At 45.7% G+C, this 17,305-nt stretch overlaps 1 protein-coding gene across 1 annotated transcript in view; it reads right to left on the bottom strand.

The window, feature by feature from the left end:
- NT5DC3 (5'-nucleotidase domain containing 3) overlaps positions 1-17,305 on the bottom strand; it is a gene marked incomplete at its 5' end in the record, with an annotated part of 39,884 nt that overhangs the window by 15,349 nt on the left and 7,230 nt on the right. The window contains 4 exons of the mRNA XM_005865251.1: positions 295-385; positions 3,927-3,982; positions 4,667-4,741; positions 14,754-14,938. Coding sequence (XP_005865313.1) covers positions 295-385; positions 3,927-3,982; positions 4,667-4,741; positions 14,754-14,938 — 407 coding nt within the window. The remainder of the gene's footprint in view (positions 1-294; positions 386-3,926; positions 3,983-4,666; positions 4,742-14,753; positions 14,939-17,305) is intronic.

Genomic DNA, 17,305 nt, shown 5'->3' with positions numbered 1-17,305 from the left:
CCCCGGGGGGGGGGGGTGGCGGCAAATAGGGGCAGGTACCAGGAAGGCGTAAGGAGCCTTCGTCAGGTAAGGAGGAAAGGCCTGAGAAAGGAGAATCACGAAAGAACCTACGGAGCCTGTTCCACACTAATCTCTCTCAAACCTTGGGTCTCTCAAAACACAATCCCAACGTTCCTTGTCAGTTCCCTATGAGCAGTCCCAGAGCCCAGGGATCCAAGCTCCTCCATGTCCCAGGCCATGTTTTGAGGAGGAAAAAGACAGGCTGCTTTACCTAAATACAGCCTTTCTCATTACCTTGCCATAAAAGTCGCTCATCTGTTCCAGAGGCACGTGGGACCCCTCGTACATTTCAATGACTTCTTCATCAGGGACCACGCTGAGGCCTCTGGGGAAAGACAGGCAGCGCAGTTCAAGAGCTTGGCCAGCGAGAGCAAGGACTGTCACACCCCTGGCAAGTGCTGGGGATTTTCAAGCAAGGTGTGAGGCGTCACAAGGAGGCACGATGTGCCACTAGTAACTGCTGCGAAATGACAGGCAAAGTGCTGCTACTGTTACTCCTGCTGCCACGCTACAGGTAAGCAGAGCAGAAAGATAAGAGCTCAGATTACAGGGCACCTACTATACGCCAGACCTGAGTTCCACACAGTCCTTCACTTAGTTCTCTGCAACCCCAGGCGAAAGGCACTGTCATGCCTCCCTTTTGCCCCCAGAGGCAACAGAGGCACAGAGAGGTCATGTACCTTCCTCCAGGTCAGTAAAGTAGGAAGAGGTGGGTCAGGACTGGGTCCAAGGGCTTTGTGGGTCTTCAACCTCTCCGCCACACTGCCTCCCTCAACAAGGTCCAAGGCTTTCTAATGCCTTACTTTGAGGTGAGTTTTCCTTTTTTAAAAAAATGTTTTTAATGCATCCGGGAGAGAAAGGCTGGCTCTGTCTCCATCATCCCTGTGCCCTCTGAGACTCTACCCTAAGGTCAGTGCCGAGATGGAAAAACGCATGCACGAGGCTCAGGGGACTAAACCCCGTGACACGAGGCAGGCGCCTGGGCACCACCTCCAGGAGGGGTGACCCAAATGCTACGTGACAGTGAAGGCGTTTCCGCATCTGGACACGCCAAGGTAACACCCGCCACCCGCCTGCCTCCGGAGCTGCGGGGGAATCTGCAAATGAATCCGGCTCCTCCGCACGCAGGGAAAAATAAGTTCTGGAGTCAGAGCGGCTGGATTTCAGCCCTGCCTCTGCCAGCGCCGCTGGGAGCAGATGCCTGCGCCCAGGGCTCGGTGGTCTCAAGTTTCCTCACCTGGAATGTCCCACTCTAGAGAGTAACAGGGGAAAATGTCAGCTCCTCTACCCCCTTCTTCCAAGAGAAAGTGCTTGAGAAGCAGACACCGTGAGGAGGGACCACAGCATGAGTGGTGGGAGCACCAAACTGCACTGCAACAGGGTAATATGTGATTCAATAGGATTTTAGGATTTTAGTTACTGATACAAACAGGCTGCTTAAAATGCCGAGTCACTTGGCCAATATTAAAATACATACAAAAATAATTTACGTCTGATATATTATTACTTTAAAGAAAGTTTAATTTCCACCTCTTTCCTCCATTATCCACCCCCGTATGACTTCTAAAAATATCCAAGTGGATTCATTAATAGTTTGCCTCTGATCTGGATTAACTTGTTACAAGTACTAGCTTTGAAAACAAAAGAGGCAATATACTTCCGTTTATCTCCGCCCCAGAAATCAGATAAGACGCTGGTACGAAGCCAGATCACTCCAGACAGTGACCTTGGAAAACAGCGCTTGCTAAGGTAGCAGCAGTCAAGTGTGCACACCTGTACGGCTTGAACAATTGGAAAGAAAACACAAAAAGTAAAAGAATTCTGCCGGGTGGGTTCTCAGCCTCCACACTGGGCCCGACCCCATCCTTTGGAAGCCACTGCTGCCTCTGAGCACGGACACGGGAACCTGGGCACACAGCTGCATCCTTAAGGCCCAGGTAACTAAATGCCAGCTCGAAAGCAGCCGAGGAATCAGCCTGCTCCAGGGTGTGTAAACCAGCACTGAAAACTACTTTACACACCCATGTGGTTATGAGAAATACAAGGGTTAGGAGCACAGATCCGAACCAGTCTGCCTGGGGTTCAAATCCCTCCTCCCTTAATTACTAGGGGTATTTATTACCTAGACAAGGAATTTAACTCTTTGGGTCTCAGTGTCATTTTAAAACTGAAACAATAATAGTACCTACCTCCTAGTGCAGTGATGGCGAACCTTTTGAGCTCGGCGTGTCAGCATTTTGAAAAACCCTAACTTAACTCTGGTGCCGTGTCACATATAGAAATTTTTTGATATTTGCAACCATAGTAAAACAAAGATGTATATTTTTGATATTTATTTTATATATTTAAATGCCATTTAACAAAGAAAAATCAACCAAAAAAATGAGTTCGCGTGTCACCTCTGACACGCGTGTCATAGGTTCGCCATCACTGTCCTAGTGTTACTGAGAAGACTAAACGAGTTACTGTATATGAACAGTAATTGGTACATGATAAGGGTCTGTGATGGGAACAACCCTAGCTTTTCACAAAGGTTCCCGTTAAGAAGTGAAACCTTGGGTGCAAAATTGGACTGCAGTGGAGAGCAGTGTGCCGCCTCCCCTGCCCAGCGGCACTCACTTCCACAGCCCACGACATAAAATTCAACATGATGCAGCAACTGGGTCCCCTCGGCAGGTCTCTGGCCTCAGGCCTCGGAAATGAGTGAGGCTGAGGCGGAAGCATTCTTCCCAGACACTCACTCATTCACAACCCCTTCTGAGGGGAAAGGGAAGAGAAGTGGTATCTGTGCCTAGAGGGCTTTGGGCACTGTTCAAGCCTGCTTTAGTCTACATGACAAGCCACCCCTAAGGAGGGCACTGGGGCCATGCCCATTTGACAGAGGAGCAAACCAAGGCTTTGAGACGGTCGAGAGCTTGCTCAAAGCCACACACCTAAGTGGTGGGGTCTCCAGAGCCACACATGGGCCCCTGCTGGTTCAGCCACACCCCTCTCAGCACTAAGGCCGCAGAGACCTTCCCAGGATCTAAAGGTGGACACTCCTGCCCCTTTAAACACCTCAGCTGGCTCCTCCTTCCTGGCTCCGCCCATAGACCTTAACACAATGGCTTATTTATCTACAGAAGAAACAAAACTATTAGAAGCCAAGAGCAAAGAAAAAGACCATTTCAGGCTGAGGGGTGAGGAAAGGCCTGGAGGAGGGCTGGGATTTCAAGGAGCAGAAAGGAAGGAAAACTATCCTGGTAGGATGGCCGCCAGCATGAATAGATGTTGCAGGGAGAGAAGAGAACTCAGAGGAGAGGAATACCCCTGTTGTTCGTCCCTGCCCAGCATCAGCTCCCTCTAAGACTGATTGAAACTGTAGGGAAGAGAAATTGCCCTTCTCTCGAGCTGGGGGGATGGAAGCCTGGTAATTCCAGGGGTCCCCACACGGAGGGCCTGCCCAGAGAGAACTTACCCAGACAGCAAGAGAGCCAAGGAATGGAAAGAGTTCTGACAACATCAATTTGGGCCCCGCAACCAGCCACACCTGCAACTGGCCTCTCAATCAGTGAGCCAGTGCTGTACTGTGTTTTCGTCTAAGTCAGTTTGAGTTGGGTTCCAGTCACTTGCAATAAGAGTCTTAACCAAGCCAGTAAGTTAAGAAGCTGTGCGTGCAAAAAGGAGAAGCTAAGGGTTTAGAGGTGATAGAAAACCTAAGAGGTGTGGGAGGCCGCCCGGATTTTAGAAGAGAGGAGGGGTGGCTGAGGAAAGTGCTTTAGGTACATCAGTTGAGCAACAATGTCCAGGATGGACTCCTCTGCAGAAAACTAAGGGCCCAGGAGAGAAGGGATAAGGAGTGTTGGAGCCAGGGAGCTTATTCTTACCTGTAGACAGTCCCCAGCTGGATGTAATGAAAAGCATCAATCTTCATCAAGACTGCCTTCAAAAACATAAACACAGGTAAATAATGCACAACAATTTGCACACTGAATGAGAACTCCGGGTGTCGTTATAAATTCTATCGACAGTTAAGTTGTTACAACAAGGAAGCAGCTGTATGTTTCTGAAAGCGTTGCTTACTGATTAAAGCAGTGTGCAACTCATTAAAGAAATGGCCTAGCCCAGCTGGTGTGGCTCAGTGGTTGAACGTCGACCTATGAACCAGGAGATCAAGGTTTGATTCCTGGTCAGGGCACATGCCCGGGTTGTGGGCTCGATCCCCAGTAGGAGGTGTGCAGGAGGCAGCCAATCAATGATTCTCTCTCATCATTGATGCTTCTATCTCTCCCTCTCCCTTCCTCTCTGAAATAAATAAAAAAGTATTTTAAAAAGGAAAGAAAGACAAGGCCTATCTGCAAAGAAAGGTACGACAACTGGCTCCTCCTCGCACCAACAAGGACTACTGGAAATAAACGGTATGGCCCAAATTGCTGAATGCATTCATGCTTTTCTAATACATGGTCTCTTGAAAAAGCCTTTATCCAAAGACGTTTTGAAGAATTCAATTCTGTGGCCCCGAAGAACATGAATTTAAAATCAATGTATGTGTTGAGCAAAGAAAAGCACCAGGAGTACATTGTATCCAAACAACGTTAAACGAGAAAAACATGAGGATTAAACCTACCCGCTGCACATCATAATGAAGTCCACGAATTGCAAAATTTGGGTCGTATTCATACTTCCTGATTTCCGCGGGATACTAAGAAAAAAGAAAGAAACCAGTTTTAGCTAACAAGGCACTAGTGGGTTCAAGGTAGTGTCCATTTTGGTCCTTGTACGAAGGCCGAGGTGGCTGACGCACTCTGGTGGAAAGGTAGGATCAGAGGGGACGAATCGCACACACCCCTCTGCTTCTGGAGGCAGCACTTCCGGCCCCAGAGCCCTCCACAGGCAGAGTCTCATCCCTCCAACTTCTCTCGTCTTTACTGCCCCTGCCCTCCTTCCCTCTGCCCCTAGACTCCCAGACCCCTGGACCCCTGCTTCTATCTCCCTTAGCACACTGTCAACCATCCATTCTGCTCAGATTGGAGCACCTCCATGTCACAGCCCTCGGATGGCCCGTTACCAGGTTTTGTGAAGAGACCTCAGCTGAAAACTTTTCAGAGGGGCCCCTCCATGTAGCTTCCACTGCATCTCTCATCTGGTCAGCAGGTCACTCACTTGCTCACCTTCCATGGGCTGGAGGGACCGCAGTGTCAGTGCAGCGTCCTCCCGCTCAGGCTCAGAGGGGCCCTTCTCAGCCAGTTACCACTCCAATGCTCTGACTCAGAACAAATGTGGCTTTTGGAGGTAGCTCAGGTCCCCCTGGTATTTCCTGGTTATTAAACTATTCCTCCCAGCTCCCTCCTCATCTAAGTCTTTCCCTCCTGCCCAGTCTCAGAACTGGAACACCAGCTACCCCACTGACAGCACCAATGTACCGGGCACCGCAGGCCCTGCCATTCCCATTTCACAGATGGGACATCAGAGGCACCAGATGAAACCACCTGGCCTGGGCCACACAGCTGGGGTGTGGTGGGCGGGGCGTCAGGCTCGGCCTCTGCTCCCCCCACACTCTCCTCCCTCAGAGCACAGACCTGCAGGATAGAATAGGTATTCTTGAGTCTAGAGAGGCTGTGTCACCAGGATCTTCCAATCCCTATGTAAACTGCTTAAGTAAAAACCCAGGAGCCTACTTCCTGCAGTTTTAAGAATGCTTATGGCCACAGGGAACACCTCCAGACTACACTTCCCACAATGCCCTAGGGCAAGAAAGACTACAGTCCCTCTCCCTGGGCAGAAATGTGGGTTCATTACACCGAGTACAGGCATTAAAATTTCCAGAATCCTGGAGGAGAAAATGATCCATAGACACATCATTCTGGAGCCAAAATGTCTCTAAAAAAAGCAGAGCTCTTGCGGACTGAGTGCCACTGACACGCCTGCCTGGCACAAACATTTCTTCAACTACACGGAACTTGTGAAAAATGGCATAAACAGAGCCATTTCTAATGCAGTTGGAGCCACCATCCCAGAGGAACTGCCTTGCATGTCTTGCTCCTTGAACATTTGGATTATTTGACTTGGGCAAGATAACCTTTGGACCAGGCCAAACCAACACTGTCTTCTATACAACTGACAGGAAAGCAAACCTTCTGACCACAATAACAGAATCACGGACATTCTTTAGAATCAGTACTGTGTATAGCTCAAGAAAAACAGCTTAATACAACTAGTGAAATTGAAGCAGTAATCAATAAACTCCCAACCAAGAAAAGTCCTAGAGATAGGTGAATTTTACCAAACATTCAAAGAAGAACGAACACCTATCCTTCTCAAACTATTCCCAAAAAACCAAGAGGAGGAAAAACACCCACGCTCATTTTACAATATTCTAATTCCAAAACCAGATCAAGACACTACAAGGAAAGAAAATTATAGGACAACATTCCCTGATAAACATAGGGATGCTGTTCATTAGCAAACCAGATCAAACAATACATTAAAAAGATCATACACCATGATCAAGTGGAATTTATTCCAGGAATGCAAAGTTGGTACAATATCTGCAAATCAATCAATGGGATACACCACATAAACAAAATGAAGAATAAAAACCACACAATCTGCCCTAACTGGTTTGGCTCAGTGGAAAGAGCGTTGGCCTGCGGACTGAAGGGTCCCAGGTTCAATTCCAGTCAAGGGCATGTACCTTGGTTATGGGCACATCCCCAGTAGGGGGTGTGCAGGAGGCAGCTGATCGATGTTTCTAATTCTCTATCCCTCTCCCTTCCTCTCTGTAAAAAATCAATAAAATATATATTTTTTTAAAAACACACCATCTTATAAACAGGTGCAGAGAAAAAGCATTTGATAAAATCCAGCACCCGTTTATGATAAAATCTCTCAGCAAAGTGGGAAGAAAAAGTACATCTCAATATAATAAAGGCCATATATGACAGACTCACAGCCAACATCAAACTCAATGGGCAAAAACTAAAAGCATTTCCCTTAAGATCAGGAAGAAGACAGGGATGCGCACTTTCACCACTCTGATTCAACATAGTACTGGAAGTCCTAGCCACAGCAATCAGACAAGAAGAAGAAATAAAAGGCACCCAAATTGGAGAGGAGGAAGTAAAACTGTCATTCTCAGATGACATATTGTATATAGAAAACCCTAAAAACTCCACCAAAAAGCTACTAGATCTAATAAATGAATTTGGCAAAGTAGCAGGATACAAAGTTAATATTCAGAAATTAGTGGCATTTCTATACAATAATGAACTATCAGAAAGAGAAACTAAGAAAACTATCCCAGCCCTAGCTGTTCTGGCTCAGTAGATAGAGTATCGGCCGGCGGACTAAAGGGTCCCAGGTTCGATTCCAGTCAAGTGCACATGCCTGGATTGCTGGCTCAATCCCCAGTAGGGGGCGTGCAGAAGGCAGCTGATAGATGATTCTCTCTCATCATTGATGTTTCTATCTCTCTCTCCCTCTCCCTTCCTCTCTGAAATCAATAAAAATGTATTTAAAACACAATAACAACAAAAAGCTCTGCACAGCAAAAGAAACCATCAACAAGATATATGCATAACCCATAGACACACATAGCAGTATGGTGATGACCAGAGGGAAGGGGGGGAGGGTGAATGGGTGGAGGTGGGCAAAGGGGGGAAGATGGGGACATCTATAATAAAGTCAACAATAAAATTAAAGAAAAAAACAAAGAATAACAGCTTATTATCACCAATAGAACTTTTTTTCTCTATTCATGTAATTATTTCCCTTCCCTTCTCACAAATCCCCTTGCCTTCACATCACAATAGAAACACTATTTGGGTTTCTGCCTGAATCAATTCTTTCTTCTCAAATAAATGCTTGTTGCCTCTCAAACAAAACACACAAAAAAACTAGGCAGTGATCAAGAAACCGCTTTGCAAGGCTGCACTGCTAACTTTTCAGGGCCAAAGTCACATTGGCGTGAGAACATTTCCCGGTCCCACCAGGCTGAACCACATTCAGCAAGTTTTCAATTCAAGCTGCAAAAAGCGCTGACTCAAATATCACATTTAGGCTCATTTATCTAACACCTACCACGCGTGCCAAGAAATCACTACGTGATAGTTCCACTCATGGGCGTTCCCAAGAATTCAGAACACTGTGCACAGTTCACACACACACACACCCAGCACCCAGCACACACATCATAGTCCTGCTAAACCCAAGAGAGGCAACAGGAATCTACGCTGCTGCAGTCTTCCTTTAACTTGGGAGGGACAAATAAGGGACAGGAGGGAGGTATTTAACTTGTTACTAAGAGAGGGCTTTTACCGAGCCATGTGCCACACTGTTCTAGGCGCTTTCTGTGACCTGATTTTATTTATTCCCCCGGATGAAGGGCACCTCATGTCCGTTTTCCTGTTGAATAATCTGATGAGCCTGCCCAGGCTCACACAGATCAACAGAGGTCAGGCCAGGTCCAGCCCAACTACCTCACCATGAGTTCTGAACCAACCCCTAGACGCTGGTGACAGCTGACCTGCCACCTCAGAGGCGCAGTGAGTTTGCTGAGAGGACGTGCGGTGACGAGGTGGTGCTGTTTTAGCTGAGAGGTGCATGAATGAGAGCGTGTAAAATCTGTACATGGACTGCTCAAAAGTCTGGCGGCTCCTTTCTGAAACAAGGCTGAGCTGGGCTCCCTCGGCCGCTCACTCACCTGGGCCTATCTGTCACTTTTGCTGTTTCTGGGAGCCACTTGTGATAGACCACAGTCAATGGCTGGAGAACTGACAGAAGCAGCTGAAGGAGCCTCCACAGGACAATGTCTGATGAAGAATATAGGCCCCTGGGCTGCGGGACCAGGTGTCAAATTCTAGTCCTACGGTGTGCTATCTGTGTGACCTTGGGCAAGGTCATCTGTCTCTAAGCTTTGATTTTTCTCATTTCTAAGGTAAGGATAACAAGAGTCTTACCCACAGGAAAGCAGAGAGGACTAAGTCAAAAGACGCCTGTGGGGTGGGGGTCAGGACAGCCTCCTCCCACACATAGCAAGTGCTCAAGAAAACGGACTTGTTTCACAGGATGGGGAACCAGGAGGCCTGGGCGTTGAGGCCCACCCACTCCATTAGCCTCTGCAGCTCTCCTGGAGGACTCTAGGTGAGTCACAACCTCTCCAGGCCTTTTCCTTCAGATGGAAAATGAAATGGTGGGACGGGATGATTCCATTCCTTCCCCTAAACTGTAATTCCCCACACAAGCAGCCAAGTCCCCAGTGTCCCCATGATGGGCTCCTTTCTCACACACACACACACACACACACACATGCACATAAACACACACACATGCAGTCTCACACACATGCACACATACAGACACACCCACATGCACATAAACACACACCGCACACACACGCAGTCTCACACACAGACACACCCACATGCACATAAACACACACCACACACACACACGTGCACAACAGACACACCCACATGCACATAAACACACACCACACATGCACGCATACAGACATATAAACACACACCGCACACACATGCAGTCTCACACACACGCACACACGCATGCACACACATAGGCAGCATCTCTAGGAATAGCCAGTCACAGCAATATCCGGTCAAGGAAGCCAAAGCTGCTCACATGAGCTGGAAGGTCACATTCTCTCCAATGGCCCATGGCTAGATTTTCTGGACCCTTCAGGTTAGAAACTTTCCATCATCCTGAAAAACATGACTCCCCCAACTTGTCATGAAGACTACTGATATCCCTAAAAGCAGGAAGAAAAATAAAAGAGAAAAGACTTTCACTTGGGCTTTTCATTAAAACATCTTACTTAGGCCCAGTCTGGTTTCCTTCAGTGCCTGGATTTGTTCCAATTTCGGGTGCAATCTGGGCAGGGTGGTGTGTGCAGACAGAGAAAGGTCAAGGTTTCCCCCTGAAAATGCTACAGAAATGTCCCCTCCAGCTTTGAGGAAAGTTAAGACTAAAACCCTGCGGAGGACCCAGGAGTGCCCGCATGTGCCATTCCTACGAATCTGCAGCTGGGCCACGTGCTCTTCCGGCTAATCACAGAGCTCTGGGTGCAGCCGGTGACCTCGACGCCACAACACCGCCATGAGTTCCTGAGGGCCAGGTGCCTGTAAGTACATCCACCTTTTGGAGGTCTCAGTTTGCTGTTTAAAGGAGCCTAAATTCTGAGTCTAATTAGAGGCAGGGCAGAAGGGCATAAATCCACACAAACCAGGTGAGGGCAAATGACCTGCATCAGAAGGGCAGTTCCACACCGAGCGTGGTACACTCTGGCGTAACTGTGGGATTCCACAATGACGTCAAGTATTTACTGAGCACGTACTTTGTGCCAGGGCCTGGGAATACAGCCATGAACCCAACCAACACAGTCTCTGCCACGAAGAAGGTTCCAGATAAGCAAACACGTACAATTCCGGGCCTGGTGGTGATAAATACTACAAGGAAAATGCAGTTCAAGGGTTCAGAAATCTGAGAAGAAGAAAAAAAAAAAGATGAGAAGCAAGGGCTCAGGCTGCCTGGGCCAGGACTGACTTCCAAAGCAGAGGCAATGGCAAGTACAAAGGCCCCAAGGCAGGAACGTGGTGTCTGAGAGTTCGAGAGCAGCAAGCAGGCGGGTGTGACTACAGCAGAGTGAGGGCAGGTGGCAGGAGAGGCTGGCGAGGAGGCCGAGGGAGCCGGGAGCCCTGGAGGCCTTCTGTGTCATTCCAAGGTGGAGTTGAGCCCAGGAAAGACGTGATTAATATTTAAGGGCTCATTCTTGCTCCCAAATGGAGAGCAGTCTAAGGAGCAAGAACAGAGAAGCAGGGAGACCAGCCAGAAGGCCACTGCGCCGTGGGGTGGAGGTGAGGGTGGTGGCCGTGGGAGAGGTGAGAAGTGGGTGCAGTCGGGACACACGTGGAATGAGTATCTTCTGAACGAGTGAAAAGAGAGCTCTCAGCTGCACAGAGTGACAGCCTCCCAAAGAGCACAGCATGGGAAGGATGGGATAGGGGAACAGTGCAGAGACATGGAAGCGCGACCTCCATCAGGCGGTCAAGGTCAACATCACAGGTAAGTCATGTTGGTGGCCTGCACTCTGGATAAGATGTGATGATAATGGCAATTTACCTCTGTGGTCTTCCCCCCCAAACCCCTAACCCCCTCTAACCATAAGAAAAACATCAGACAAATCCCAAGAAAAACATCAGATAAATCCCAAGAGAAGAGCATCCTAAAAATTACCCAACTAGTACTCTTCAAAACTGTGCAAGTCATCAAAAAACAAGGAGAGGCTAACTGTCAAGGCCAAGGGGAGCCTAAGGAGCCATGAGAACTAACTGTGACGTGGGGTCCTGGATGGGATCCTAGAGCAGAAGGACACTAGGGAACAACTCAGGAAATCTGAATCAAGTAGAGGCTTCAGTTAATAATAATCATTTATTAATATTGGGTCTTCGCTTGTGACAAATGTACCATGGAAATGTAACACGTTAATATTAAGGGAAACCAGATATGGGGTATACAGTCAGGAGCTCTCTGCATTACCTTTGCAACTTTTCTGTAAACCTAAAACTCTTCTAAAATTAAAAGATTATTTAAAAAAAACAAGAGAGAGAGAGGGAGAGAGAGAGGACCCGCAACATTTGCTGCAGAAATCAGAGGTGAAATACAGAATGCCAGGGGTCACGGCCAATGTTAGGCTTTAGACTGAAAAACTAGGTGAACATCACTGCCCATTACTGATTGGGAAACACAGATGAGGGTGCAAATTTAGGAGATGAAATCAAGAACTCTTCTGACACTCCCCTCCTATCTCTCCCTCATGGACATATGAAATGAAGGTACAATTATTACCCAATCTTTTCTACTTCTATCTTTGTGTTTTTTTTAAAAAAAAATAGGAGAGAGAGAGAAAGAAAGAAAAAGGGTAATTAAGGAGCTGAAACTTTTACATTTGCTTTTTGGGAAGATGCTAAATTGCCCACTTCCTGTTCTATTACTGTGCACTCAAGCGCAGATGTCTTTCCAACTCTGTAAGCACACACAGTCTTTGGCAGGAACAACAGCACCAAAGTCAGTGCTTCTAACAGCATCTTAGAAGAATCATTTTCAAATCCAAAGCAAAAGAAAAAGCTGTACAAGCATAACTGACTCTATTAATGTGCCTGCATAGTGTTATGATATATTTCTTTTATCCAAGCAACAAACATACATAATAGCAGTGAAATTTCATGACCTTAAATCTAGAAGCTTTTCTAATCATAATCATTGCAACTTTTTTTCCCATCTATTATTTCAACTCTCTTTCCCCACAAATTTCATAAATTTTTTATTTTCCTAAATTCTTAATTTTCCTGAATATTTTATTTTCCTGTGAACAATAAACCCATGGGGTAGAAATGTGGGGTTATTAATCCCACAAGGGGCAACATGGCCTAAAGGAGAAGACATTTGCGCCTTGGAAATGGACAGATCTAAGCCCAAATCCTGGTTCTGCCCCCGACTGGTCTCGTGGCCTTGACCTACTGGCTTAACTCCATCAGCCTCAGTTTCCTCAACCGTAAAACAGAGACAGTATCTATATGCAGGGCTGTCATGCAGATGAGAAGTGATAAAGGCAGGATCTGAACCCCAGCAGTCAAGTTCTAGAACCTGGGCTTTTGGTACCCAGCAGACAAGCAGCAGACAGTGCTGTTAGCAACGACTTCGGTTTTGTGAGTGATAGCAGAGTCACAGCATATGGCCTGGGAGTAGAACAGCAGAGTCACAGCATATGGCCTGGGAGTAGAATGCCAGCACCCAGCCACACCCCTTCAGCTCAATCTCCCAGTGGGGTAGAGAAATGTTATTGAATGGCAAGTGGCTAGATGGGCTGACATCTGGTAAGGTGGACATAACTAAAGAAAGATGGCCGGTGGCTTAGTGGCAGAGGTCAAGTTATTTTTGGCAAATACCATTTCTGCATTTTAAAATAGGACAAGATGAGTTGCTTATTAAATCCACTGATAACCCAAAGCTGAAGGGAATAAACTGCATCAAATGGTGAGGATTCAAAGCTGATAGAAACTTTGGCAGTATTAATAAAGGTATAGTATCCACAATCAGGGAGGTGATGGTCTCCCTCTATTCCACACTATCAGACCCCACCTGCAGTAACATCTCCAGTTCAGGGCCTCACATCTGAGATAAATAAAACAGAGCACACACAAAGGAGGGTGACCAAGATGATAAAAAGAACCCATGGAAGAATCTCCCCTAAATCAGAACTGTCTCCCGGAGTAACGGAGATACAAGCGGTACTTCATGGGATGCCATGGGGGTTCTCCAATGACACGCGCCCAGATGACCTCTGAGGATGCTTCTCATCATGGTTCCTGAAATGTGTACTCAACCCAGACCAGAGAAACACATGCTAGGTTTTGAGTGTGGGGTTTTTTCCTTCCTTATTCTAAGATCTCAACAATACTACGCACCAGAAGACATTCAAATATGCTTTATAAAAGAACACAATTCAGTCAGTGATGAGGGTAAAAAATTGTGTCGTATAAGCCCTGACAGTTTTCTTTCTTTTTTGTAATGCAAGTGCCTGACTTAAGGTTTGACTTCCAAGTCACCCATTTCAAAGAGGCATCCTCTTCAAATCTGGAATAAACACACCACCAGCCACAGGATCGAGAGCCAGGCTGCCTCCCCTTACAGCAGTTCCTTTGTTTTAGAGATCATGGCCGATTTCAATAAATGACCATTTGGGTTACTTGCTTGTGTTCTCTTCCCGTGCTTTAAAATCGGCTCTTATATTTTAGATTCACCACTAAAAAGTGAGCCCAGGGCACTCTCGGCCCCCCTACCCTCGACCCAAATAAAAGCGGAACCCAGGCCCATGCACACATGCCCTCTCTCTGCCTCCCACCTCGCTGTGGGACCCCAGGTGTGTGGTATAATTTCCAGGTCTTGTAAGTAATAAAGCTGTATCTTTTAGAAGTTTCCTAATGGCTATTGCTAAAGGGTGTCTTGCAAGCGTGATAACCATAAGGCTGGATCAGTCACAACACTGGTTGTGGACAGGCTGGGACCAGAACAAAGCGCAATGCCTCTCCTTTGAAGAATTCCTTCTAACCAGAACTCAGCAGGCTGCCACATCCTCAGATCTCAGGAGAAGCTATGTCACTGCTCTGCGAGAAATGAGAGCTCAAACATCTGCAGGTGAGTCTCCACTCACAGACTCGTAAAGGTTTGAGTATACAAAGTTTCAATTATGCAAGATAAGTTCCAAAAACCTATTATGCAGCATGGTACCCATAGCAAACAATATTGTACTATATACTTAAGAACTGCTAAGAGGGCAGACCTTATGTGAAGTGTCCCTACCACACACTCACAAATAACAATAACAATAATAATAATAAAGGGGGCAGAAGGAGACTCGGGGAAGTGATGGAGTTTATGGCCTTGATGGGGGTGCGGGTTTCACAGTTGTATATTTATCCCCAAACTCATGGAAATGTATACATTGAATATGTACAGTTTTTTAACATGTCAATCATACCTCAATAAAGTGGTTAATGGAACAGAACAAAATCCATTCATTCATTCAGCCACAATTTTCTAAGTGACACCTGTGTGCCAGGCACCAGGTCAGGTCAGCCATGGCTGTTCTTCACACAAGAGGGCTGGGGAGGAAGAACGACATGTTCCTGTGCTCTTACCCGGTGTTCATTGATGAGAAGGTCCCGAGCAGCGTTGAATATCAGCGTGTGGAGGTGCTTTGAATAAAACACCAAGGTGTAGTCATAATCAAAGCCATAGATCTCAATGTCCGACAGGCTCATCTCATTGTTTGAGAAAATGGCATCCGGATTCAGCAAATTGCTCATGATTGAAGGCACCAATTCTAGAAGTAAAGAAAAAAGAAATGCATTACGCCACGTGATAAATAAGGGTTAGTTTCTAAATGAAATGAGCAAACAGAGTGATCCGGCTTCACCTCGAAGACATGATGCTGAGTGAAAGAAGCCGGTCACAAAGAACCACGTGTGTGTGATTCCATTCACAGGAAATGTCTGGCACAGGCAAATCCATAGAGAGACTGGTGGATGCCTAGGACTGTGGAATGGGGGGAAATACAGTGAGTGCTAATGGGTGTACAGAGTTCCTTTCTGGAGTGATGAAAATGTTCTAAAATTGATTATGGTGATGGTTGAAGAGTAGTTGTGAATATACTAGAAACCTGAATGGGAGACAGTAAGTGGGTGAATTGTATGGTATGTAAATAATATCTTAACAAAACTGCTCTTAAAACAGAATATTAGCTTCAACGTCATAAAAAGATTTGTTTTGTTTATAAAATAATACAGGTCAGATACAGATTTTGAAAGATAAACAGATAATTAAATTTAAATATCACAAATCATGTCATCACCTAGAAAAAAAACTACTACCATCATATGTATTTGCTGCCAATATGGTTGTAAGTATATATTTTACATAGTTGACCTCACACTGTGTATACAGCTCTGTATTCTGCTCTCTAAATGTAATGTTCTGTGATGACTGTACTCTCCTATATTACAGACTTTCTGAGAATGTAACGTTAAATCATTACAAAAGATTTGAGTATACTGTGCCAAATCAACCTATTATTCTATGTTACACATTTAGGTTTTTTCTATTTTAGGAAAATAACACTGGAGTAAGAATCTTCATATGTTAATCTTTACCATTCAGATTAGTTCCTTCATATGGCTAATCAGAAATGTGGTTAGCCCCAGAGTCCCTGCATCCAACAATAGTTTAGAGTTCATTTTTTAAGCAGGTCTATCTCAGTAAGGGTAGTTATTTCATGACTTGTACACTTTCTTGGAGCTTTTCCAAAAAAGTCATTTTACCTTACAATTTCCACGAGTCCACCAGACCCTTTTAAAAAGCAAAAATGCAATATGGGATGTTTAGTGATCTTATTTTCCCAAAATCTTAAAACAGTTGCTATTTTATCACTGCAGAAGTTATTCATCATTACCCATCGATCATCCCCACCTATGATTTTAAAATGACTACACTAAGAAAGGAGAATGACAGATGGTACAATAGTGAAATAAATCCCGTTGCAACATCAGCCTTCAGTTTCCTCGGCATGGCCCGAAGTATTACATCATCTTCAAGAAGTCTGAAGATACCATCTTTGCAATGGAGAACAGTGCCTTTTTTTTTTCAAAAAATAAAATAAATTCAAGCCTTCATAATTTCAATGCTTTAGAGTCCATGGTGCTTCCCTTTTCCCTTCTGCTCACTTCTTTCTGACTAGGAATGGCCCACCTTACCCACTTGCGTTCCAAGGGCCTCCTGAAATACTCCAAAGGTACTAATCTAGCAGGGTGACCGCTCCACTCGGGACGGCCCAGCAGCAATTCCAAGCATCCCAGAAGGTCCCTTGCAGCTTCGCGGCTTGGATCCCTTAGAAAACCTAACAGAAGCTATTGAATCCTCTCCCCAGAAAAATGCACACAGATTTTGCAGAAAATTTCAGGGAGATTGACCCCTGAAGCCTATTCATGGTCTCCAATTAAGCTGCCACATTACAGTAACTTCAAACCAAGCCTTTACATCCCCACACAGAATTTCCAGGCTAATGAAGGCAAGTATATGAATGAGTGAGTGAATGAATGAACGAACGAAAGGAACAAGTGAATGAATTGCCCATTGACAATCTAGATGTGGCTGACTCTACTGAAAACCCAAACAGTCAAGATTAACTAATTCCATTTCTTCATTAAATTTGATAAAGAAACGAATGAGATAATAACCTTAGTGTGGTTTTTTTCTTTTGCAAATAAAACCAATGTGAGGACAGGAAACAGTAACATTTTAGAAACCTGCGGGTAGCCCGTTGACATGAATTAGTCCTGAGGAAGGGAGAAGCCAGCAGTTCCACGCTCTTGGGCATCTAACACCCAAGACCTTCTGGCCTTACATAATCAGATGATGCTATTTTCTGAATATGGCCACGTGACACTGTCCGCACGAAGTTAGTAAAGCGGGGATCACTTACAGTGTGCCTAAAAGCTCTACCTTGGCAAATCAACTTTCCAAGGGAAGTTCTAACAGCCTGTTTAAATAAGAAGTTTATATTTAGAAATGGCCTTGGCAATGAAGCCCCTCTCCCTTTCTACTACCTGAGAAAAGAATATGTAAAGCTCTCAAGGAAACACGACCACGATGGAAAATCACTAATAGCCAGCACATCTCCGAAAGCTGCTCTGGA

Source organism: Myotis brandtii, unplaced genomic scaffold, assembly GCF_000412655.1.
Source record: "Myotis brandtii unplaced genomic scaffold, ASM41265v1 scaffold1993, whole genome shotgun sequence".
Lineage (NCBI taxonomy): Eukaryota > Metazoa > Chordata > Mammalia > Chiroptera > Vespertilionidae > Myotis > Myotis brandtii.
The sequence above is the reverse complement of the archived record's forward strand: the minus strand, read 5'-3'. Positions and strand labels throughout refer to the sequence as shown.